The sequence below is a fragment of the Pectinophora gossypiella genome, chromosome 19 (assembly GCF_024362695.1).
Source record: "Pectinophora gossypiella chromosome 19, ilPecGoss1.1, whole genome shotgun sequence".
Classification (NCBI taxonomy): domain Eukaryota; kingdom Metazoa; phylum Arthropoda; class Insecta; order Lepidoptera; family Gelechiidae; genus Pectinophora; species Pectinophora gossypiella.
In genome coordinates this window covers 6,261,415-6,289,307 of record NC_065422.1, presented here as the reverse complement: position 1 = coordinate 6,289,307, position 27,893 = coordinate 6,261,415, and the positions used below count along the sequence as shown (strand labels likewise).

Genomic DNA, 27,893 nt, shown 5'->3' with positions numbered 1-27,893 from the left:
GGCGGGAAGAGCGCGCACGCCGGTGCCGCACGCACGCGCGTTGAGGTTAGAATTGGCGGGCTCGCGCCAGGTGTGATCGCCGCCCCCGCTCTCGCACGCGCAGCCCCTATCCCCATCTCACGCTACCTGCGCAACAGCTGTTTCTCTCCGGAGATTATTAGTCAGATGTTTCGGAACCAGTCGCCGCTCACCTGACTATGGCAACGGGAGGACGCACACCTAAACAGAGGAGGTTCGAGATGTCTGTGGCCCTGAGGAACGTATCCAACACGCCGAGACGGCGCAGGGGGAGCTGCAAGTGTTTGTTCGGGGCTCCGGACCGGGACGAGACGAGGAGGCTGATGGCGGAGCAGTACAGCAGGGATAGGAAGAGGTTCATCAGGAGATTCAATTTTGATATCGAGACGGAATGTAGTTATAAGGCGGCGAAGATGGACTCGCCTGTGAAGTTTTGTGAGGAGGATAAGGAGAATGCGGAGAGTCCGGTGCGGACAGGGGCGGAGGCGCTGGCTTGTGTTGGGAATACGGAGCTGAGGGTGCTGGGGTCACCTTCGAGGCGGAGTGGCGCGAGCGTAGCCAGCTCTCCACGATCGCCGCGCACCCCGCGCACCCCGCGAACGCCCCGCGCCGCGCGCACGCCCCGCACGCCTCGCACACCAGCCTCACGGAGACAGCTGCAAATGACAGGTCAGTTAAATTCTTTACCTAATTTGCTTCACCTTTTGTCTTACAATTTCCCTTTTAGCAAATCTCTTCATCAGTATCTCGAAGTCGAAGTACAGCAGTCACCCTAACACTTCAACGAATATCCAAAATCAAAACCTTAAATAAACTCTACATGTAACATTTTTAAGTAGGTACCTATTTGTAGTAACAAATGGAAAAGCAAGCGAAAAGCTATTTAAACTACATATTACGTAGACAAAAATTATTCATGCAAGCAGCATCTACTACATTTTAATTTATATGTAAATTACTTTTCACCTTGCAAACTTCTCACAATACACAAGACAAAGATACTTTCTAAAGCACATTCAAATTAGCACCTTACGAAATAATAACAATAAGTACTCATAACACCTAACTCATCAGTATTATAGACTTGGCTACTCGAGGACTTTGGGGTCAATAAAGTGTATTTGCTCAAGCGCCCAACAATGGAACTTAAAGTAGGCCATCTTATCGTCTTCCGACTTGTTCAAACAGACTTTAGCAAATAAAGGTGGCGTGTGTGCATCTTTTGGTGTTTGCTTCTGAGATACCCATGGTATTTTAACTAACTTTGTATATTTTACAAATCAAAATACGCTTAATAAAGTTAAACAGTAGGAAAAGCGGGAACTCAATTTTTTGGTGTCGTAATATTTTGGTGATCTATGTCTCATGTGCATTTTCAATGATACGTTCATCATGTTAGATTTCCTTTTGTTTTTATTTCTTAAAAAATCCAGATTTGCTGTAAAACAGCAACTATCTACATGTACGGTCACGAGCATTAATATGTATACACTTTGGTACCATGTCACATTAACTTTTTTGACAAATTGAACTGTAAGTCTCACTAAACGTTAAATATGTTAGTGCGACAGAGTCCTAAAGTGAGTACATTATATTGCTCATGACTGTACTCCACCATAGATACCGGTGCAGGCTTTTGAATTTCTAAATGATCCCAACAGTTATGTCAGGTACATGTCAGGGGCCTTTGGCGGCTCAATAATAACCCTGACACCAGGGTTGATGAGGTCGGTCATCCACCTTCAACAATGTTAGCATCTACGCGTAGCTTAAAACAATATCATCAATTCATCACCTATACGCTACGCCAATACGCTCATTATTATGTTAAACATTAACTTTACACCTGGAAAAATATAAATAAAAAGACCATTTCCGTTGAGTCGAGCACCCCAGCGCATTTAGTTTCCTGTCTTTCTCCACGTTTCATCATCATCAAACACGATTCAACCATGTCTTCAAAATTCGAGACATGTCTTACCAAATCCCATGGATTTGAGGTCAATACCCGCTTACGTAATCTAAGGCCTAAGACCTCTTGTTTTTTTCCCCTCCATTACATTTCCTTCCTGCCAACTTATATTTACTGCCAGCCAAATAACTTTCGAACATAACTCTTAAATGGTCTTAGAGTTAATGTTGTTTTGTGTCTACTTTTGAAAGGTTGTTGTGATTTATATCAGGAGAGATGAATATGAGTTGCGCGATAAAATATTGCATATGAAGTGTCTGTGTGGTACGCCAAACTGATTTGGATACTGACCCGTGACTCATAAGAGAAGTCAATACCTTCAGAAGTTAGAGTTTAAGCGTACCAGACGCCTCATTAAATTGCATAAAAGGAATACCTATTTACGAATCATTGGATTATTCTATAAATTCGAATACCACTTTTAATCGATATGATGATTTTACTTCTTCTTCTTCTTCTCTCGTCTCATTTCATTCTCTTTGTTGCGAACTCTTCGCAGATTTTATAGTCTTTTTACATGTTTATTTTTTATATTTCTTCTTTTTTGACAACGTTTTGTATCATGGTTTTGTTTTTCTGCTTATGTCTTGTTTGTTGTTGGTGAAAATATAATAAAAACTCTCTCAAGCTAAGTATTTTTTTGTTTGTCATTCATATAGTAATACAGTCCACATTATATATATCAGATACCATCGTAGCTCACACTCTTCATCGTACCATTTGCAACGAAATAACTCATGCATTTTCATAACGAAGAGGCACAATATTGTTAAGTACCTAAGTATAGCAGAATGAATCAGCCACCTTATAATTATAGACTAGTATAATATCATAGTTACAACCTGCCTGGTTAAATTATAGTCCGCCATCATAATTGCGCGGGCGCAGAGCATATTTTTTGTGGTCACGAGATCTAAGCTGAGCAGAGGGGAATGAACTATGTTTTTTTTTTTAAATAGAGAAAGGATATGATCGCATTCTAAAATTAATTGAATGGATAACTAGGAGAGAAGTTGTAAAAAACAAAGTCAATGTACCTCCGCACACACTGGGTGTACCTAAGTATTAGTCTTAGGATGGATGTTATGCTTACGCTCATACTTTCGAGATAGTTTATCATCATCATCATGAAAAAAACAGAGTAGCGCCACGATTTGTCCCCGTTACTATTTACTGATGTAAGTGAGTAATCGTTACAAGACCTATGTCAGAGGCCTTTGGCGGCTCAATCATAACCCTGACCTGGGTTGATGAGGCTGGTATTCCACCTCACAATCCGCTGGATAAGAAGATCATCATGATAAAAAAAGAAATACGTTCGGGAAAACAGAATCACGCATTCTATGCTTTCTCATTTTCTTACTCCCACATCAGCAGAGAAAGAATGGAGTAATTACTACCTTGCTTTCCTTAAATATAAAAATAATATCTCGGGGCAGGGACCTGGCTATAAATATAATATGACTCATATCATATTGACCTGAATCTGTCGTGCATTTTTGCAGATATCGATAACAAAATAAATAAATATTAGCATTGATTTTGTCGGCATATCGGTACAATGATCTCAAGTACCAAGTATGCAAGGAGTGGCTTGACCTATAATCCTTTCAAAGGTTGGCCACTCCTAATGATTTTGAAACTTAACTTTTAGTATGCACATTATTACTAAAATAATACTTAGCTGGTAAGGGGAGAGGCATGATAGAACGCTTGCCAATCACTTTGAGGTCGCAGGTTCGAATCCAACACAGGCCTAAACCAATAAACAAGAAACAAACAAGAAACAAGAAACATTTATTGAGAAGCTGTGTAGGTACATACATGCAGGTGTCAAACATTATAAAATTGTCTCAACAGCATGTCCATGTCGGACGTACAATATTACAAATAATGTCAGTATGGAGCATCAAGGAATTAAGTAAGTACCTAATAATTAGTCACATTATAAACATTTGTCAATTTTAAATATCATTGTTGTTGAAAATATTCATTCAAGTCATAAAATTCCATATCAACTAGCCAATGATTGTCGAATTAGTTTTCGAATTCATGTTGGATCATAAATGATTATCACATGCTCAACGGTGAAGGAAAACATCGTGAGGAATCCCATATGGTGGCCGGGTACCCGCCAAAAGTAGAATCCGGTGCATCACTATTAATCAACTAACATTATGTTGGCATCTTCGATCCCATAGTTGGCATCAACAAAATTATCCGTTACTGTTACTTCATTACCAACTATGCTAAAAGCGAATTTCTAACAAATCCAATATTCAATATCACCCAAACTTCTTCTTTACCTACCTTAAATTAACATGAAGCAACAAGTCTGCACCTGTCTTGAGGTCCACAATGAAAATGACGTAATGACCACATTTTGACCACACCCGCTAGGTTGGTGACCACACCACCATGACTCATTACTGGTCAAATCTACGTAATACCTACTACGTACCTGTTGATAGACCATTTGCCTTGTACAAATGTGGTTAAATTATGTGATCGTGTACATTATATAAATAGGTTTAGGTACCTATTGAATGATATGTTACAATAAACGAGTTTATCTGTCGGGCTATAAAAGCGATTTTTGGTTGTAAAATATCTAGTAATGTCATTCCAGGGAGTGACACTTAGATACACCAAAACATTTGATACTTACATTTATTTTAAGTCTTAAAATTGTTGATTGCAACTTATAGTGAGAGGTGATTACTGTATACAGCCCATAGCCCATGTAATTGGTCATGCAGTAGTGAATACAGAAGTAAAGGTACACCTGTCAACTTCTACGACTTTTTCGGGATTTCAATTACTTTTATCAGATTTCAATATACTTATCAAAAGCTTACTTTACAACGTACTTCCGCGCTGTCTCGTTTTTTAAGCTTTAAAGCAGACCCTGTGAAAAACGAAATAAATAAAAAATAAATAAAAATAAAATAAAATGTTTATTTTCTTTAAAAGGTTTCATAATCTTTGACAGGATACCGATGTCTCCCTTTAAGCATAATAATAGCTTGTGTTGGGAGGCACCGCTCTTCCATGAATACTAGTTTTAAATGTAATAAAAAGTAAAAAGTAAACAGAGAAATTAAGTCCTAAAAATACACAGAGAAATTATAACTAGGAATTAACAAAAACAGCGCAATAACAATACTGTAGTGAAATACATCGTTCTTCATAGGGTCTGCTTTAAAGCATAGTTTCTTGGGTGACTTCACAGCCCACACGAACGAATAGAAGAAGACTATCAGAGAACACAAAAGATATAAATATAATAATATATATATAAATACGTATGGTACTATGGAAGTGAAACGTGGACTATGACACAGAGAGACAGAGAGAGGTTGGAAGCGTTTGAGATGTGGTGTTGGCGAAGGATGGAGGGTATAAGCTGGACTGAAATGGTGTCAAATGAAAATGTGGTGGAAAGAGTTGAAGAAAAGAGAAGCATATTGAAGACTATAGAGAACCGGAGAGGAAATATGATTGGCCACCTGATACGACACGATTCATTTATAACAAACATTATAGAAGGAAAAATTGAAGGGAAGAGAAGTAGGAGTAGACCTAGGATACCATTTATGAAACAAATAAAAGAGAAGGTGCAGGTCGTGTCGTATCGGGAGGTGAAGGTTTTGCCGGGAAGAAGAGAGGAATGGCGATTACTCCACCGACAAGAGCGCAGCTCTTAAATAGAGAGAGAATAGAGAGAGATATATATAAATACGTAGTACGCGCCTAATTAATATTGATGAAGACATATTTTTTTTTCAAATTAACGAAAAAAGATCCTTATAACAGAAAATTTTGGCAATGCGTACGACGCGAAAGAATTTTTTAACAATGGAAAGTAAGTCTATTCTAGTAGGCTATGTCGGCATCGCTAGTGGCGTGAGCGATACAATAAGGAACTGATTGTCGGTCTGTTTGTTACGTATATCGAGTTACAAGCATTACGTCAGCCGGTAAAAAGATCTTTAAAAGATACGAAAAAAAAGTAGACGCGAGAAGGATGTGTGTAAAGAAAAATGGTTCCGTATAAAATTACCTATGATTAAGTAAGTAAGTACTTACTTACCTATTATTTATCTCTAATATTTCTAGCTTTATCCTGACGAAAATCTCGGTATTTCCAAGTTTTATTACACAGTTTCTTGGCGCTCAATTCGACCAATCACAATATGGACTGTTTATGAATCCAACGAAGTAGATACGTATGCATTTGTGTATAGAAGAAGAATTCGAGTTGATCCAAACACCTACGTTGCTAACTTGTCCACGCCTCTTACAGTCATGAACAATATCATGTACCCACTTTAGAACCCTGTCGCACTATCATATTTGACATTTCATGAGACTGATGCAACAACATGATCGAAAAAGATAATGTGACATGGTTTTAAAGTGTATACATATTAGTACTCGTGATCGTACCTACTCCAGCAAGAATTACGAACGCGGCTATTACTCAATTAACTTGTTTAGGTCATTGACCCTAATCTTCTTATAAACCTTCATGGATTTGGTTTTTTCAACGCTTACGGAACCCTGAAACAAAAGGCGTTGCCCTGTAGGCTCGCAATTAGGATTCACTTGTCATCAATCATAGAGACGACACTATGATGTCATGACTCTATTGTCATCATTAACCATTCTCATTTTTAGTGACACTTCTAGCTTGCTTTATCAATTGATAACAACTGAATATTTCTATTTCTAACTGAAAGAAAATATTGTTAGGATCGACAGAAGACAAAGTTCTTTTTTAGTCGTCACCCAAGCAACACTCCCAAAAAACGGTTATTTAAAAAAAAACTTCTAAAGCAGAGCTTCACTCAAAGCCCTTACATCCACTTGGTAACTATCTTTCCCACAGTAAAAACCGTCTGTTGCCTGAACTGGAACCGAACCTCGGACCGTGACGGCTCACCCTGCGGAACCACCGTGCCCTATGGGAGCGTTGCTAAGGGCTTCGAGTTTTTTTTTTTTAAATGGGTGTTTAAAAACAATATTATTATTCTATGGTAGCTTGGAAACCTATGAATCTACATATCTAGAGTGAATAAATGAGCATTTACTTACCTACTAAATAAGTGTGCTTACCTTAGGTCACTCACATATCTTCACAGGGTGCGATTTGGTCAAACGCGAAACTTTATGACTTAAAAAAAGGTTTTTTGATCTAATTTTACGTCTCTCTCTATAAGGTTTTTCTTTTTTTTCGTCGTAAAATTGTGTATTAAATTAAAATTAAATTGTGTATTAGCCTCAGTCAGCATACACTATTTGGCCGAACAAATGAGGTGCGCTGAATGTCACTCGGTATAATCTTTTCTTGTTAGTGTCTTTCCACTTCTGAAGATCAATTTCTGCTCATAAAGAAAGCTTGGTGAGGTGTGGATACTTAGTTCATCTTGTGATGAATGTATCAATCAATTTCTAATATTTGGTACACATCACTCATTTAAGAGCCACAGTCTTGTCGGTGTAGCATTCTCCATGCTAGTTTTTTAGGGAAAAATAGGGCACTGGTTTCCCTCTGGCCTTTCGCCCCGCAGTAGTCTGTCTGACGCGAATGGGATGGCGCCTAGTGTAGTCTATTTAAAAGCTGTACTAGGACTCCAGTCCTCCGCCTCTGAATAGTACTAACACTTACTGCTGCCCTCTGTCGGGTTCCAGGTTACAGTTCTTACGACTTGTTTGGTACACAGACATCGTAAATAACTTTAGGTGCCACACGTAACTTTATAATGATAATTTATTTATAATGATTACCAATTCATCCAATTATAGGTACTTATTTAACTTCTTATCAGCCCTGACCTTAACAATAGACTTTAATTTGTTAAATTAAATACTCGGCCTAGTATAGTTCGCTGTTTTATCTAAAATTGTTTGATTAATGCGGTTTTAATTGGTTATGAAATGATAATACACAAAACACTTCATGTTGCACAGACACTACACATTGGCATGACGTTATCGTACACGCGCATCTATGTTTTACTTCTGACGCCACATGATTGAAGACTAAACTATGTTCGAGCGGGGGTGAGGTAAACCTAGCTCAGCCGCTGGTGGGGAGCGGAGAGTTGACGTTCTATACTTAGTAGGTATTATTCCTTATTCTATACTTGCAGGTAAGAGACCTTAGATGATCTTAGGCAATAATAAAACCATTTCAGCAGCTTAAGTAATTTGGGGAGTAAATCGATTATTATTTTTAATCAATAATATTTAGTTATTAATAAAAAGTTCTAAATAATATACAGTTCCATCAAAACTCATCAACTCATCTATTTACCTAATTATTTTTAAGTTGTTCATATATTATGATGCCGAATTAAAAACAAAGTTTTGATTTGAATCGAGTGGTATATAAAAAAAGCGCGAAAAAATCCAAGTCTATGGTTAAAAAGACCTACTGGATGCATTTTATAAACCAGACGGCAAAATTTTTATTACAAAATGTCTGACAATTTCTGAACGTTCACCGGCAAACATTCGTGCCAATTTGAACACACACGAAAATTCTAAATTTAAAATCGTCCGTCCATTGCCCCCGGGCACAATTTTACTGTCCGAAATAGATAACTTGATGCGTTCGATTTGCATTACTGCTCCGTATATTCTATGCGATTTACTTCGAATTTTAAAATACGGAAACATTGTTGATTACTTACATGATTGATCGATTTAGCTTCTTCAAGAATTCAGAGTAAAGCACGAGGTGAAAAAGAATTTAAAACGTTTTTTGAAAACATTCTCACGCGAATTGGAGTCACGCAACAGATTTTATAACTTGCGATAAAATAATTTAAATTCGGAGCTCGAAGGTAGCATTATAACATCCGGCCAGTTGCAATTACTTCAATATTTATTACTTTTTTGCCATTCCGTTATAAATAAAGCATTTTTTTTTAAAGATTCCATTTCTGTAAAAATACAAAATAAATAATATCTTGTATTAGCAATTTCGACAATCAAGTAGATTAAACTACTGAAGTCTAGTCTATTGAAGTACCGTTATTTTACGAGATCGCAGATGTTTTTGAACTATCAATGAGGGAATTTCCAGGCTGCGTTCCTAAAAAAACAATATAGATGGCGCTGTACAGATTTTCCTTCTAATTTCATAGGTAACATACATATACATCTTTTATCTTTGTTTTTGCTTATAAAAGATGACCCTTTTTATTACACCCGCCTGAGTGTAATAAAAATTACATCTTCGACACATTATTATTTTGATCATAATAAAGAGAAAAAATATAGGTAGCAACATAATTTTATACGTAATTTATTATTATTTTATTATTATTACATTTATTTCAGATTGTACTCCATATTATTGTTAGTAAGAAAAAAGGCGCTTATAAACTATGTTAGTAAAGTAACACTAGGTAGGTAATATCTATTTTTCGTAGGCACCAGAATTAGGCATAATAAGTACCTTCATCCAGCAGTGTACTACGATAGGGCAGTCAACCCTCTCGGTTAACGCGCTCAGGTACATGTTGTCGCTGCCCCGCACCCTGCGCCTCAGGGAGAAGATCCGCTTGCGCAATATGGTCTCAAAACTATCCGTGCGTGCCTCAGCAAACATGCCAGATGCGCTGCAAAAGCTAATGCTGAAATGTGATCCAAATAATCCAAATATCCAATATTTTTTATATATGCTTCTGCCATTACATTGTATTTTGGAATCATTATGTACCCGAGTAATGAGAAAATAGGTAATTATCACGTTAAAGTTGTACAACGCCATCTATATTGTTTTTTATGAACATAGCTTGGAAAGTCCGTCATTGAATTTTGTACATAAAAACACATAGGTACCTACTAATTAATAAAGTACACTTTGTCTTATTTATCGTATACTTAAGTAGGTTAAAATAAGTATCTAAGTAGATACTTACCTATATTATAGGCTTCCTTACATTATTTTTCTTCAGTTTGAGATGCGTTTTTATAAAACAATACACATGGCCCCGATTCCTGCAGACACCGCCTAATTTTATTTTAAGTTATATCCGTCATTTTCATATCCGTCGAAAAGGAAAGGGACGGATGATTCACAACTCTTAATTTTAGAAAGAATGAGTAAATGAATGAATAACCCGGGCGAATCAAAAGGTACGTCGCTGGTATGCAATCCGTTTGACGTGCTGTCTACTTAACTGTGTCGAGTTATTGACGGCTGTAAAATTTTTAGACGGTTGGTTTAGATTTGTGCTTAAAATTGACGTGTGTTCCATAAATTTTATGCTTGTCGATTACCCGTCCCTTTCCTTTTCGGCGGATAAGAAAATGACAGATATAACTTAAAATAAAATTAGATGGTATTTACAGGAATTAGCACCATTATGCGATCCAAATTACAACTAAAGTCAAACAGCTTAAAATAAAACTGAAATCTTATCAGTTTGAAATTGAAAACCCACCATAAAAGGTGTCATCACACTATGTTTAGAATCAATTATTAGGATGCACAGCCAACATTTTACGAAATGCACAGGTACATTATTTTTACGATCTTACCTTAGGGTCCATAAAGCCGTGGTGAGTGGAAGCCGTTGTAGCCCAGTTGGTAGAACGCTTGCCTCTCACTTTGAGGCCGCAGGTTCGAATCCAGCACAGGCCTAAACCAATGATTGTCGAATTTGTTTTCGAATTCATGTTTGGATCATAAATGATTATCACATGCTCAGCGGTGAAGGAAAACATCGTGAGGAAACCCACATTCCCGAGAGCGTTTTCGGAGGTATGTGACCTAACCTGTATTGGGCTGGTTTTCCCTTCGCGGGGTGGAAGGTCAGACAGGCAGTTGTTTCTGTAAAAAGCCGGACCTGTCAAATCTTCAGGTTAGGTAAGTGGACCCTGTGAAAAACGGGATAATGCTAGGGGAATGATGACCTTAGGATCCATAAAATGACAATCAGTGACAGTATATTTTTTTTATTCGCGCGAATTATACAGGGTGTTAGTAACATCGTAACGAATACTCAGGGGGATGATTCAGGCCATGATTCTGAGTTAATATGAAGTGGAATTTTTCGTCGCAAAATTCATGTTTTTTTTATTTATTTTTTAAATTATTTTCAATTCTATACTTTTGCGAAGGAAAATTCTTCTTGATATTAACTCAGAATAATCAGCTGAATCATCTCCCTCAGTATTCGTTACAATGTCACTTACACCCCACACAAGTACATACGGTAGACATACAAGTAGGTATGGGTGTTAGTGACACCGTAACGAATACTGAGGGGGATGGTTCAGACCATGATTCTGAGTTGATATCAAGTGGAATTTTCAGTCTGAATATTCCTGAAATTTTTTGTGTTTTTTTTTAATTATTTTCAATTCCATACTTTTGCGACGGAAAATTCCACTTGATATCATCTCAGAATCATGGCCTCAATCACCCCTCAAAGTTTTCGTTACGATGTCACTAACACCCTGTATAGAGGGCGATCGATCACAGTCGACCAATAGCCGTCCGTCGTCTATCTACGTAGATAGCATTCGCTGCGTCTATTGGCCGAAATCGATATAATTCGTGGCGCATGCGGCGTGGTTGCCGTGCAGTCCAGAGCCTACTGGCTGCTCACCCCATTACGGATTACAGGCGTGAATTTATGTCCTCTCGGTCCGACATAGAAGTAATAATCGTAATATTTTTCTGAGTGATGCCCTAGCCGGGAGAAAGGCCACGGGTTCGATGCCCGGCCGTGCCCTGCTAACTGTGTTCCTTGTTTGTTACCCGAGCCGATAACAAAGCGACGCACCCTGTATATAGCTGGCTATATGATAACAATACACTATGTACAGTATGTTCTGTTGTATTTTACAATAAACATTAAAAAAATGCATCTTTGTTGTGAGGTGGAATACCAAGCCCATCAACCCTGACACGACTCATGTAACGACTACATACTTACCTCAGTGATGATGATGATGATGTCCTCCCAGACGTATCCGTCGACGGCGACACCCTTAGCTAGTGTTACCCTGGGCTCTTGCATGGGCGCGGGCGTGACTAGCAAAACCAAATTTAGTTTTGAAAGTCCTGTTGCAAGAAGTTATTATAAGTACTTTATTATACTGAGTGGAAGAATTTTGATAGTGTTAACATAACTGACTGCCATACTCGTCACAGTGCGCTTTTTCATACAAATTCCATAGTAATTTCGTGTTTTGACGTGTAATAAAAAGTAACAGATTTGACTAGTTGGAAACTAGCGTATTGACTGGGTGTTAGTGACACCGTAATAAATACTGAGGGGGATGGTTCAGACCATGATTCTGAGTTGATACTAAGTGGAATTTTCAGAATCGGAATCATCCCTCAAAGTTTTCGTTACGATGTCACTAACACCCTGTATAAATTGTCTTGGGTTTGGATATTTATCCACCAATAGCTTATGTTACTTTAACATAATATAAAACAGAGCGTTAGGCTCACGATCTGGAGGTCCGGGTTCGATTCCCGATGAAGACATTGTCGAAATCACTTTGTGAGACTGTCCTTTGTTTGGTAAGGACTTTTCAGGCTTGAATCACCTGATTAAAGTAAGATTATTCCTTGCTTCGGAGGGCACGTTAAGCCGTTGGACCCGGCTATTAGCCGTAAAAACACCTCCACCAACCCGCATTGGAGCAGCGTGGTGGAGTATGCTCCATACCCGCTCCGGTTGATTGAGGGGACGCCTGTGCCCAGCAGTGGGACGTATATAGGCTGTTTAGGTTACGTTAAATTAAAGCACATAATAACGGGTTCTTACCGCGTTTAAATGGGGATATGAGACTCCTACTCTCTCTCTTATGATAATAACCGCGTAAACTTAAAACAATGTACGTTAAATTACTCCAATTCAGAACACCCTGTAGTACAGTAACTACAAATCCTACTAGGACTGGTAACTAGTGTTGTATTTTACTGCATTGTACTACGATTGTACGTTGTTCCGCGATTTTAAAATGACGTCCATAAAAAGGAAAAAGGGAAAAAGAAAACCGTCGACGTAACAGTAAAGTAAGTGAGTGTATTTTAGTTCTGTGCAAAAAAGTATATTTGATTTGATTTGATTAAAGTGACGTCGCTTTGTATCGTCACATTTTTTGACGTATGAAAGCGGCACCAAGTTGTCTTTGCTTATTTGTGACTCTGCCAACCCCATTTGGGATCACGGGTGTAGGTTTAAGTAAGAAAGAAAGAAAATATTTATTTTTAGAGGACGCAACAGCTACAAAACAATAACATAAAAAATATATGCCATGCTAGCTTATGCCCGCGGCTTCGCTCGCGTTAAATTCAGAGTAACACGGTTTCCCTTTCCTAATGTAACAATTTTTAGCTTCCTACCTTGAAAACTACGAAAAATCCCATATATTTTCATTTCACCCCCTCTTTGAAGGGGTTGGGGATTTTTTTTTAGTCACAAAGAGCCTGCATACTTTCTAAGTTTCTACCCTGGAAAATCGCGGAATGTTACATACAAATTCCACCGCAAATTCACCGTTAGAAGGAGACAAAAAATAGCCTATGTCACTCTCCATCACTTCGCAAAGACGGACATACAAACAGACAGACACACACGTATGTGTATGTATTTAATATACGAATTTAAATGGGAAGTGTATACTTTCCCATTTAAATTTTATTATATTAGTATAGATAAAATGTAAAACTTACACAATATCTAGTAACAAAAGAGTGTATGAAAACAGTTCCTTGCTACGAAACCCCTTCGTCATTTTATGAGTAATTTCCATAATTATCAAATCTATCTTAGAAGTTCAATTAATGTGAGGCTTCAAAATGCCCTAATACAAAATGATAATTAAGTAGACTGTCTCTTTGGGCATTATTTCTGTAGCTTCAGATTTGAATTTAAGTTAAAAAATATCTACCTACGAAATCAGATTACAAAGTTTATTGCTAAACCAAGTCCGAAGCGTCTTCTGTTTACCAACACAATCCTGCACATACATACACACATACAACTCATGTATGGTCCCGTTACGAAGTTGAACGAACTCTCACATTCGTAACTCCATACATTTTATTATACTTAAAACTCGAACCCTAAAAAACGCTACAAAAAACAAATATATCCCAATGGTTCTTTTTCTTCTTTTTTCAAGACAAAAATCTTTAAAGTCAGTGTCAATAAAGGAAATTTAAATCGGTGGCTAATAAAAAAGTTTATAAAAAAAGAAAAAGAGGCAAAGGAAATTCTCTCGTTCTACCTGTCAAGTTAATTAATTCGGATGGTTCGATTTTTCAAGCCCTTTCAAATTATGTTAATACCGTGTGCCGTGTACGTACATAAATTAATACTCTGTCATACCCTCCTATGTTACGATCATACGATGTTACCCTCCGATAAAACCTGAAGAGAGCCTGCAAAATACGACTTGTAAGTTTAAAATGGCAGGAGTTTATCACGTACGCTGCCTTTCGTTGATTAATGACCTTATCTTTTTTCACGCTTTCCTTCTGGGTCAGAAAAGTAAAAATATAACGTATTCCAGATAGATATAGCATTTATTTAAATCACAGAAAAAGCCCTCAAATTCTTATCACTTTCATTTTATCTATGACCGCATAATAATATGGAGTTATCTTTCGATTGAGTAATATTTATCTAACAACAAATTTACACGAAAAGACCGCTTAATTTATGGAAGAATCCGTCACGAAAGAATAAAAGAAAGAAATGTTTTTTTTTGTGATCACACTAAAAAAAATATTTTTTTAATTTTTTTTTATATACTTACACATTTTTTATTGCAAAATATTAAGTAAGTACTTCACAAACAGTGGGTATAATTTCACGAGCATGAGCGGATTATCACCATGGGTCTTTTCTCGGAAGGCTGGCTCGAAACATTCACCTTTCGATTCGCGGAATCTATCGACTTGATATTGGGGTATAAATCAATATGATTTACCATGACACATGTGTTTATGTCCGCAATATGAGTTAATATGTCGTTGCAGGGTTTACAGCCGTCATTAGCGACGGCAGCATGAGGAAATAATTGAGTGGAGTGCCTTTCGATGCCTTCGTTTAGGATGTAGATTTAAAAAAAAGCGAAAATAAATATCTTATAAATTGTTTTAAAAACGATATTATTTTGTTATTTTTAATCCAATTTTTTAGAATTAATTTCGAATAAAATTGTTTAGTTTCGCCGCTAGATAGGCCACTAGATAGATATCTTATAAGGAACATAGTCTATCAAAACTCCACATATCTAATATTCACGTACTAACATACATATATAGGCAAACTTTTCTGTTATCCCGACAGTGTAAATCAGATTACATGAACCCCACAATTGCAATCTTTACATAAGATTATCACATTTGCATACAGAATGAGCACAACTACAAACTAGAGGCAGACGCTCGCTGGGTCGGTAAACCACAGAATCTCCATTGTTCCGTCGAGTAATACATAAAAAATGCATTAAAATATCCTACAATGTAAAACCGTGCGTAACGCAGGTAGCCGAGCTCGCTCGCTCAATAAAATACACTCGGTAAAGTCCTTCTTTTTTTTTCGAGTTATTTTTTGCCCACGCACGTCAGTCGCCGGCCCACTGTGCGTATATCTCGGGAACCTGTTTTTATCCGCGCTATCTCCGAGTTTAGAAGGCGTAAATATTTTGTTTTTATTTCTTATTGTCCAAATGCGATGATTCCCATCTATTCAATTACCCACCGTATACCCTGTTCGGTCGTATCATATTGTTAATTTGTAAGCGGAAAATTGGCGATCGACAGAAGTTATGAAGACACATAACCTTATGCGTGTCCAGGACTTTATATACTCATGTAAAGACAAAGTTCCTATGCTTTAAGTTGAAAGCCGATAAAACACCTCCACCAACGCGCAGTGGAGCAGTGCGGTGGAGTATGCTCCATACCCACTCCGGATTAAGGGGAGGCCTGTACTCAACAGTGGGTCGTATATAGGCTGTTTTGTTTACTTATGTATGTATGACATGTGGCATAGGTAGGTATTATATCACATGTTGATATAGATCCTTCCGAATAGTGTGCGGTGCCAGCTTTTCAGTTTCGTTTGGAATTATGATGACCACAGAACTGATAAGGTCGACTTTTCTTCAGTGGAAAATTCGGATTGTGTGGTGATCTCTGAAATTACGCGCCGATTTTCTCGTGTCATGAAAACTAAATCCGCTTCTCTTAAATTAGTGATGATTATACAACCCAAGACTTCGTATCGGAAGACTGAATTATCTTCTACCTACCCCATGAGCCTAAAAAAGTAGCATTCTCCATGCTACTTTTTTAGGGAAAATAGAGCAGTGGTTTCCCTCTTACCTTCTGCCCCGCAGTACTCTGTCTCTATGTGTGTGTTTCAGTGTAAGAGTACCAAGTACAAACGCCAAAAGCTACGCGTTTGTCTTCTAATTACTCTTGGGTGGCTTATCGTAATTTGAAATAAGAATAAAGCTTTTGCCGGCACACAAAGATAATTCAATGACATCACCCAAGATTGAATAACACAACAATAATGTGGGAAAGTGGTTTCAATATAATATTGCGCGTGCGTCGTGTAATGCAAACGATACTGTTCAAAGATGCCGCTCGAAAGATGACTGATGAAGCGACATTAAAAAGCTTGCATATTACGCACTTAAATTGTATTATATGACATGTGATATAATACATGTCATATAATACCTACCTATGTCACCTGTCATACATACATCATCATCATCAGCCCATTAACGTCCCCACTGCTGGGGCACGGGCCTTCCCTATGGATGGATAGGAAGATCGGGCCTTAAACCATCACGCGGGCCCAGTGCGGATTGATGGTTATTAACGACTGCTAATGCAGCCGGGACCAACGGCTTAACGTGCCTTCCGAAGCACGGAGGAGCTCGAGATGAAAACTTTTTTTTTGTGGTCACACATCCTATGACCGGCCTTTGCGAAAGTTGCTTTACTTCAACAATCGCTGCGCTGCACCACCGAGCTCCTCATACATACATACATAAACGAAACAGCCTATACGACCCACTGTTGAGCGCAGGCCTCCCCTTAATCCGGAGTGGATATGGAGCATACTCCACCGCGCTGCTCCACTGCGGGTTGGTGGAGGTGTTTTTACGGCTTAGCGTGCCCTCCAAAGCAAGGAATTATCTTACTTTTTCGGACAATCAGGTGGTTCGAGCCTGAAAATTCCTTACCATACAAAAGACAGAAAATCTCACAAAATTATACCGACGATGTCCCCATCGGGAATCGAACCCGAACCTTCAGCTCGTGAGCCTAACGCTATAACCACTAGACCATGGAGGCTTAGAGCTGGGAGAGTAGGATAAGAGGCAGTTCGGGGTTTGGTTTGACTTTTGTACGAAACCACAGAAAAAAAAAATTATATTAAGTATAATGTCTTTACTATGGTTCCGTAACATTGAAAATAATCCCTAATGGGAAGGAAGCCTTCTTTGAGATTTACTTTTATATACCGAGTGTTAGTGACATCGTAACGAATACTGAGGGGGATGATTCAGACCATGATTCTGAGTTAATATCAAGTGGAATTTTCCGTCGCAAAAGTATGGAACTGAAAATAATTTAGAAAGACACAAACATTTTCATGTTTTTTTATATCAACTCAGAATCATGGTCTCAATCATCCTTCAAAGTTTTCGTTACGATGTCACTAACACCCTGTATTTCTTTACTGTGCACATTAACAAAAACGAAATCAGGAAGCTCCGTGAGGTGTGGGTATTTAATTCATTTTACGATGGCTGTACCTCTGACTACCCCATTAGCGTGTAGGGAGAAAACAAAATGACAAACTTTTACAATAGGTTGTCTTATCTGTAAGAAAGAGAAACCACTGGCAAGAGGGAAACCACTGTCATATTTTTCCCTAAAAAGTAGCATGGAGAATGCTACACCGACAAGAGCGTGGCTCTTAAATTAGTGATTCAATTCAACTCTTCCCTTATGGCGCGCGTGGTGACATACTAACTGTTATATCTGGTGTAATTAATTAATACAACCAAAATATATTAGAGTTGTTTATTTATTTTAAAAAGGGTGGAAAAACGCACATGAGCGTATTCCATCTATTTATTAATTGGCGGCACAGTGTTGCCCTGTTATATTCAGACTATACAACACTTACCTATTATATTAATTTTGAAGAAGAAGAAGTATCAAGATGATGCCCAACATATGAAAATGACACTGCACAAGATTTAATAGACTCGCTTGTATACGCTTAAATGTTTAAAAATCCTAAACCCCATTCCCGAAATTAGGGGAACAGGTATGTTTAATAGTTCCCACGTTAAATATTCCGCTATCAGCAAGATCAGCTCAAAGTTCCGCTTGTGATTAAAATACCAGCGGAAAACAAATGTTAGTTACGGGAATTCCTATAATTCCCAAAATCGGCCAGCTTTGTTTACGGGAATTCCTCGCTTCGAGCCCTGCAGTTCCCAAAATCGGCCACTTTGGGAACTCGAAACGCGATTGTGTTGGCAATCATGTGTTATTGTAGCAGGTGTCTGATTGGATTCAAAAGAAACTGAGATTGCGTTTTCGTTTGTTAGGTTATGGATTTTTAAATTATGGTCTGCGTAACTTATGTGATATTTGATACGTCAATCGTTTTTTACCCCCTAAGGGGTTGAATTTCGTAAAATGCCGTCTTCTTCTTATCTTGGTGTCAGGATTATTACTCAGCCGCCAAAGGCCCCTGACTCATGTAACGACTACAATTACTTACATCAGTAAGTAGTAACCGGGACCAACGGCTTAACGTGCCTTCCGAAGCACGGATCGTCTTACTTTCGGACAATCAGGTGATCAGCCTGTAATGTCCTAACCAAACTAGGGATCACAAAGTGATTTTTGTGATATGTGAGCCCAACGCTCAACCACTGGACCACGGAGACAACGTTAATTTGGTTAAAATCGTACGTTCTTAAAGGAATTCCCATGCAAAATTTGAGACTGCTAGCACTTGTAATGTTTGAGATTTCGTGATGAGTGAATCAGTTTGTCAGTGAGCTTTCGCGTTTATACAGGGTGTATAGATTTTATATTAATAGAACTATTTATATTGTTACAGATTACTGGACACTGCGGAAACACACGGACTCGACGTCGAGCGACAAAGAGAACTAGGTTTATTATTACTAATATTGTTTTTATCATTATTAATATCATTTAAATTATTGAAAGATCAATATTAATTGTAATTTTCTATTAAGAGAAACCATAATGCCTATGCAATGGTTATTGTGGTAGGCGAGTACTTTACCGTGACTTTAGTTAGTTATCCTCATAATATACATTTTATAGGCATTTAAGTTTCTCTTGTGTGAAACGGTTTTAACACGTGCATTTATTTTGGTGTAATTGGGCACACCACGGACACTTCATACAATACACCTCGTTTTACACAGACACTACACTTTGAGGTTATCGTACACGCGCATCTGTGTGTGTGACTTCTGACGCCCATACGATTGACGACTAAAGTAAGACCGAGGGGATGAGGTAAACCTAGCTCAGCCGCTGGTGGGGAGCGAAGAATTGCCGTTCTACACGTAGTATTATTCCTTATTCTATGATTTGGGTTGAAATATTTAACTTTAGATAAAATGTTCAATGTAGATATTAACCAGACTTTCATAAGCGAATGTTGTACTTATTTAATTATGAAGTGTTCGGTTAGGTATACACTTCCCACCGTTGAACTCAGGGCAGCTTTTTGTTGAATTGTCAATTGTTTTACATATGAAATAACTGTCTGTTGGTCTAACGGATGTCAATGCACAGCATCGCATCGAAGTATTCTAGTGTAAAAAGTGCAGTCACTGAGCCCAGCGAATTTGTAAACAGTGGTAAAATTATGAACCATTAGTTGTCATAATTATAAAATTTATGATTTTGTAGGTGTTTTTGGTCTATTACAGAAACGAAATGTAAGTAACAGGTCTTAAGTGCAACCAGTTAATTTATTACTATGCAAGAAACTGATTCGACTTTTGCACCTTATCGTACATTCCTTCTTTCAACAAATGGTAGACCACCAGTCTTGTTGGTAGAAACGGAAAAATTACATTTAAATGATGACTAAGGTTTTCCGGCATAATGTCGCACTGTAAAGTATTACAGTGCGACAGTAGCGCCGCTGCGGTGGCTCTGCCGTCAAGTGCGCGCAATACAATTTAAAACTGTTTGGTACAGTATTACAGTGCGACATTATGCCGCTGCTTTTTTCTGCCGCGCGGCGAAAACCTCGTAGTGCGCGCCTGGCCTAAGTCCCATGTAGTATTGCCATTAACCGGGCACAAACCTTGGAAATCACGTGATATGAATTATCTACGATCTCAACATGAGCATTGAACATTGAAATAGTAGTCGATACCAACGGTTTACAGTGTCTTCCGAGGCACAGACTCCTTAAGAAGAATGCAATGTGATCCGATGCTTTGCAGACCGATGCGTATGCATCTAGTCCTTAAGACGCTATTCTTATGACATTTTTTTTATAAAATTTTTCACTTGGCTATATTCACTTAGAGGCTAAATTCTTTTTTCAGTGGTTGTCTTATGACTGTTATTGATCAATCATTTCATGGGTTCTATTAAATTGTTCTATGGTACGGAAAGTTAATGTTAAATGTGAAGTTCCAAAGGAATTTATAGGTTTATGTTATTTTAAATAAAGTAAGTGTACAATCGTATGTTTTAAAGGGAAAGCGTCCACAGTTTTATGTTCCTTTTAACATTTTAATAATGTCTTAGACCAAACTTTGTTAATTTTAGTGTTAACATTAAACGAATAAAAAAATATTTGTATTTGTAAAAGGATTTGTTTGTTTAAAAATGGCAATATCGTCGCCTTGTGAAAATCGCATAAAAATCACATCTTGATGTTATTTTTTTTAACAAAACCGCGATTTATTTACATGACAACTGCGTTCCGCGCGGCGCGAATTATATCAAGCACTTGGACCAATAAACGATACGAATGCTATCTACGTTGATGGACGTCAAACGGCTATTGGTCGAAGCGCTCAATATGATTCGCGCCGCGCGCGGTGCGGTTGTCTTGCAGACCCGGCTGGATTGATACTAGCTTGTCTATTGCGAGATTTTGTTAACAAAAATCACATCCGAGTGTGAGTTTCGAATGAAAAAGACGCTTACGTGTGTGGGTTTTCACCAAGGAATAGAAGAAAGTTATGGTTTTCTATAAGGTGGCGATATGCTATTCGACTCATATAACATGATTAGTAACATGCATATATAGCTTAGAAATGTTTTATAAAATATTACTTACTTAATTTTGAGAAATGGATGAAGTATTTTTTAAAGCTGTGATCTCAGATTTAAATAACTATAGATATAAAAACTGTATAACTACGTGTTTTAGACACGTACAGTCATGAGCAATATAATGTACCCACTTTAGGACTCTGTCGCACTAACATATTTGACATTTAGTGAGACTTACAGTTCAATTTGTCAAATAAGTTAATGTGACATGGTACCAAAGTGTATATATATTAATGCTCGTGACCGTACAATATCGTGATTTCTGATTTTGTATATTTTTTATGTCTATAGTTTTTTTTTTAAACCTGAGAGTGTATTGAAATTGTCGTTGTCTTAGAATCTAGTCCCTGATCTCCGCATATAGTACCTAAACTATTGCTCATCGCCTCGGGGAGCACGCTTCCTAATTAATCTGTCCCTTAGATATTGGTGCTGATTCCCGTACACACCTCCTAATTTTATTTTAAGTTATACCTGTCATTTTCTTATCCGCCGAAAATGAAAGGGACGGGTAATCGACAGTCGTAAAATTTATGTAACACGCGTCAATTTTATGCAGTTTAAACAATCTTCTCAAAATTGTACATATAATATACGGATGAAAAGGCATTTTCTGGGTAAGCTCGTTCCACCTTCGATCTCTTCTTCTCCTCGTGGAAGAACGAAGTCAAGAGTAAACCCATCTTAATTCAAAAACTAAAAATACATTGGTCAAAGGCCGACAGAATTAAGTGATAGCACATCAGCGAGATGCCTATTTGATTCGCCTGGGTTATTCATTGATACACTCATTCATTTTAAAATTAACGCCTGTCAATTATCTGTCCCTTTCCTTTTCGGCGGATATAAAAATGACAGGTAATATAACTTAAAATTATTTTGGGATGTGTCTGCAGGAATCGGGGCCATTTAGTATTTAATATAATATAAGAAAGAGTACATAATATTAGAAATATCTTGGAATTGGTACATAATACTATTGAAGATTGTCAATAATGTAAAACTGCATGAAAACAAATTAATCTGGTTTAAAATGCATATTTAATTTTAAACCAGATTAATAGAAGATAAATTTGAGTTACTTATCTAATTTATTGTAGTGTAATGAATACACAATTTATTGTAAGTATACTAAATACTTTATACTACTTCTATAGGCATCCAAAGAAATCGAAAAACTTAGGAATAGAATTCAATTTCAATTTTAATTAGGAACATTATATTAAAAACCTTAAAAAACCCACTAGTAAGTAGTAATAATAAATAAATCTGGGAGCACGGGAGTGCCCCCGCCAAGACGAGCAAAGCGAAGCGCAAGGATAGGCATAGGCACTACCTACCTTTTCTCGAGTTTCGTTTTACACATTTATTTCTTATTTCTACTACTCGTATTTATAATTTAGGTAAGTAGGTAATATTTTTCCGTTAATGCTTACGAAACTTTAATTTGCGGGACGTTTCGATCTTTTTGATGAGAAGTGTGTGAAGTTGTGTATTTATAGTAAAATAATAAACTTAAAGTTCTTCAAAAAAATCGTGTCACCGCTGTCTGTAATGGTCGATAGCCGACTGTGTTAGTACCATCAGGTGAGATTGTGGTCAAACGGGACCCTATATTATTTTGCCGAAATGGTGTGGTTTATGCTAATTGTGGTGATACTGACTAGGTGTGAGACTAAGTATATTATGTGGTTCAGAAGGGCGGCAAATAATAAGTGCGTGTTCACTGTAAGGCGTTTACTAGGTGACTGACATACAAAAGTTCTTAAAGCTAACTTATCTCTATGTTTACCTTAACAAGTAATATGAGCTACGCTACAATACCTCCCCCTTTTGTATAAACTACCCCTTATGAAAAATACAAGTTGATATCTATGTGCTAACAAAAATAAAAAAAGAAAAGAAATAAATGATGTATAAGTAACCTATATGAGAAAAATAAAAAAATAAATTTAATTAATGGTTTACTTAAAGCTACGTGTTTGTTTTAAAGTTTTTCAAGCGCGCACTTATGAGCACTCGCGAATATATTATCGGTCACATTAACCTGACATACAAAAGTTCTTAAAGCTAACTTATCTCTATGTTTACCTTAACAAGTAATATGAGCTACGCTACAATATTAAAGAAAAAAAGCCATTTATCAAGACTAATTAAACTTCTATACATTTTATTTATGTGTTATATACTAATTCCAAGATTTTTAGATATAGTGCCAACCTTTGCCTAAGATTGTTATAAAAAAAATAACTAACTAGGCTGGGGCTCTTTGGGTATTCTTTAAAACTAATTTAGAAAAAAAATCTGTTTCAAAAAACAGATTTGTATTTATAATTGAGTAGACTAGTGTACAATACGCTTCATGGATTTTTTTAATGTTAAATAAATGAACTAATTTACTTCACATGTATTTTATTTAATTTTGCTATTTAACTTCAACTTCTGCGCAGGAGTGGGAGCGAATAAAAAAATATAGAACTCGTTCAGCTGCTTGTCTTGCCGAGGATGTCGTAAAATCCTACAGACATTGGTGCTTTCTGATTCCTATACGCATCTAATTTTAAGTTATACCTGTCACTTTCTTATCCGCTGAAAAAGAAAGAGACGGGCAATCGACTGGCATAAAATTTATGGAACTCACGTCAATTGTAGGCAGAAAAAAGCTCCTTGCACAATTTTATATTTAAGTTTAACTTCGTATAAAAAGTGGTTGCAAGTTGTCTTTGATTACTTGTCGCTCTGTCCACCCTATTAAGAATAACGGGCGTAATTTATTTTTTTTGGACTTTTAATTATTTTTGGACTGAAACATGCTAGATCCTATCCCCACTGGCTATACCTACCCCTCGGGGTGGGCAGATCTCAATTTAAGTCTTCCTTTCTTTAAAACCACCGTGGAATCTCACCGTGGAATGTCTGTCTAAGGTATATACTTACCCATCATAAAATTTCTCTTGGACGTGTTATAATAAGGAACTACTGAGAAAAGTGAGTCACACGTACTCTATCAACCGACCACCTATTAGATACCCAAAGAATAATTTAACACAAGATTCATCATGGTTTATGTAGGTACCTACTCGGGGTAGGTATGCCTATATAAAAACAACCCCTGTAGCTTTGCCTATTTTACGCTATCATTTTAGTTCCATGTGGTTGAGCGTTGGACTCACGATCCGGAGGTCCCGGGTTCGAAACCCGGTGGGGACATATCACAAAAATCACTTTGTGATTTGTGATCCCTAGTTTGGTTAGCACATTACAGGCTGACCACCTGATTGTCCAAAAAGTAAGATGAGCCATGCTTCAGAACGCACGTTAAGCCATTGGTTCCGGTTACTACTTACTGATGTAAGTAAGTAGTCGTTACACGAGCTATGTCAGGGGCCTTTGGCGGCTCAATAATAACCCTGACACCAGGGTTGATGGGGTTGGTAATCCACCTCACAACCCACACGATAGAAGAAGAAGAAGCTCATTAACCACGATGCTGGTATAAGGTATGTGGACCCTGCTGAGTGAGGCACGAACGTCGTGTTCCATAAATGTGCGTTAATATACGTGGCCATGGTAATCATAATAGAAATACAATACCTTTAATTCCAGTGATAATGGACCCGATTGCTGCAGACACCTAATTTTATTTTAAGTTATACCCGTCATTTTCTTATCCGCCGAAAAGGAAAGGGACGGGAGATTGACAACTGTTAATTTCAAAATGAATGAATAACTTGGGCGAATTATATAGGTATCTCGCTGTTATGCAACCCGTTTCACGTGTGCTGTCAACTTAGCTGTCCAGTTATTGGTCAATATATAAATTTGGGAGGGTTTTTAAAATTCCTGCCTAAAATTGACGTGTGTTCCATAAATTTTATGCCTGTGGATTACCTTTCCCTTTCCTTTTCGGCGGATAAGAAAATTACAGGTATAACTTAAAATAAAATTCATCATCATCATCATCAGCCCATTAACGTCCCCACTACTGGGGCACGGGCCTTCCCTATGGATGGATAGGGAGATCGGGCCTTAAACCATCACGCGAGCCCAGTGAGGATTGATGGTTATTAACGCCTGCTAATGCAGCCGGGACCAACGGCTTAACGTGCCTTCCGAAGCTCGAGAGGAGCTCGCTGCGCCACCGAGCTCCTCCATATAAAATTAGATGGTGTGTATTGGAATCAGCACCAATATCTCATAAAAGAAGCAGACTAATAAAGCGTATCTTAGGAGTCCAGTAGTTGTGTCGGCGATGGACGGCTTGCTGACTCATCGGGAGGGAGTCCTGAAAATAAAAGAATGAGGTCTGGGCACTGTGAGTCATGGTCTACGGGAATGCACCTTTGACTCATATGATTCCAAATTGAGTATCTGAGCGAGATTTTGCATGACTGCATAACTCGTGCCTGCAAATCAGTTCTTCTATCGTGTGGGTTGTGAGGTGGATTACCAACCCCATCAAGCCTGACAGGGTTACTATTGAGCCGCCAAAGGCCCCTGACATGACTCGTAACGACTACTAACTTACATCAGTAAATAGTAACGGCTTAACGCGCCATCTAAATTACGGATCATCTTACTTTCGGACAATCAGCCTGTAATGTGTAACCAAACTAGGGACCACAAAGTGATTTTTTTGCAATCCACTTGTAGAATGAAAATGTCAAAAGGCAACATGCAGCCAGAGCCTGACTTAATTAGATTTTGTTTTTTTTACGGACGTCTATGGCCTTATACCGAGGTTTTTCTAGCCGCTACATTTCCTACATTTCTCTGTGAGAAGCTGCAATAGTTTTAGGCGGATGAGACGTTCGACAAAAAACATATTATATTGATATGTAAAAATGTACGAAAATATGTTTGAGTGTATTAAATTGTCGTCCTGAATTGTTGCTGGTCGCATCTTTAACTCTAAGGTCAGCAGATTCATATTTTTTGGGATATATATCCCAAATCCTCCTCCAGATTATAACACAACACCAACGTATAATGTAAGTTTACTTAGTACGTCGCGTCGTCCATCACATTTGAAATGACAGCTACATTCTAAGTTTGTCGAAAAACCGGTGCTAACCGGTGTGACGCATTTCTAATCCTAGACCATTAAGTACAAACTGTTATAAGCGTGGTTCAGGCTTACATTAACACAAAAGGCCGTAAATAATTAATAAAAAATAGATTTGAACATTAAAGATTAAACTATCGTTATATACCGCGCCTGCCTTGTTATTCTGAGCAACGAAGACAAACATCTTAAGACAATAACATTCAAGGCGTTTTTTTTTTACTTTTACTCAATCGATTTCTAATAACAAAAGCACACGGATGATAATTTAAAAACCAATATACGCTATTGAACGAAACGTTATTGATATTTCTAACTGTAACTTAAGCATTTTATTACATTACTTAGTCTTCTTACATAGTTCTTGAAACCACGTCATAACGCCTGTTGTAAAGCTCTTAGCTAAGAAAGTTAATCGTTACGCTGATGTTAGAAATTGTTAAGGAGTTTGAATTTAAGGAGTTTGGATTATGAAAATTTACTTTTAATAAACGCTGAATTTTAATTGCGCTGGGCCTATTGCCTACATAGATAGTACAGCAAAATGATGACAAAATAGTACCTAGGTAATGATGAATTGCATTGTGAGTAACCACAAGCTTAATATTTACTACGCCACAAATGACACTGCCTACTCTCAGATAACACGTAACAGACTAGTGGAAAACCTAGGCAAATGAGATAGTTACTTTTTAGTTTTACACAACGCCAAAATGAATATTTTCTTTGCAGGTTGTATGGAAATATTGTCGTGTGACGTCATCATTAGAAGCGGTTGAATGTCGCGCTCATTGTTACTTAATTCATAATAATAATAAAAATAAAACTCGAAAAAAAATTCAATTAAGAAAAATTACAATATTTTTTATCATTGTTAGACTGGCTTCTAATTTTAGATTAGCATTTAATAATGTATCTTTGACTCAATCAAAAACCTTATTATATTACAATTAAGAATAGTTACGCAGGTGGGTACTTAATTATAATCAGGTCATGCTAATTTATAAGCGCGTGCGTACAGGATCTACGTAGCTACTACACCAGTGTATCAAGTTTATCAAGCATTGTCATACGCCTATTGTCACAGAACGAACAAACACACAACACGCGTCCCTTTATCATATTGATAAATTCTTCGTACACACTTTAAATATCAACAATTGCCAAATTAGAGCTCATTTTAAAAGCATATAAATGCAAAACAGGCGCGAAAATCGGCTTTCTTTACTTTTTTAAGTCCGGCGCACAAGAAAGCCTAATTGAACCAATGAGAGGGTGCAATTTGAATTTGGAACGCGAGGATGAGTGATGCGAGCGGGTTTTGATTGGGTATTGTTCGGTGCAGCTTGCTCGAATGTGCGTTTGCGCATCTGGATCTGGGTGCATTCAATAGTATGCAGGTTTGTTGCTGTAAAAATATTGAGTATCGTCCAATAATTAGGTTAGTTTTATTATAAAACATT

General features: G+C 37.5%; 1 protein-coding gene across 1 annotated transcript; it reads left to right on the top strand.

Annotated features, from left to right (window-relative positions):
* Positions 1-23,767, top strand: LOC126375583 (uncharacterized). The gene is made up of 2 exons (XM_050022583.1): positions 1-687; positions 19,147-23,767. Exons 1-2 carry the CDS (start codon positions 198-200, stop codon positions 19,200-19,202), a joined length of 546 nt encoding a protein of 181 aa, XP_049878540.1. The 5' UTR covers positions 1-197; the 3' UTR covers positions 19,203-23,767.
* The last annotated feature ends 4,126 nt before the right edge of the window (positions 23,768-27,893 follow it).

What these genes read in the sequence shown, in the direction of transcription:
- LOC126375583 (XM_050022583.1), top strand. Translation starts at nt 198, where the DNA reads ATGGCAACGGGAGGACGCACACCTAAACAGAGGAGGTTCGAGATGTCT. An exon ending in GAGACAGCTGCAAATGACAG is followed by an intron (nt 688 to 19,146) that starts GTCAGTTAAATT and finishes ATATTGTTACAG; the next exon opens with ATTACTGGACACTGCGGAAA.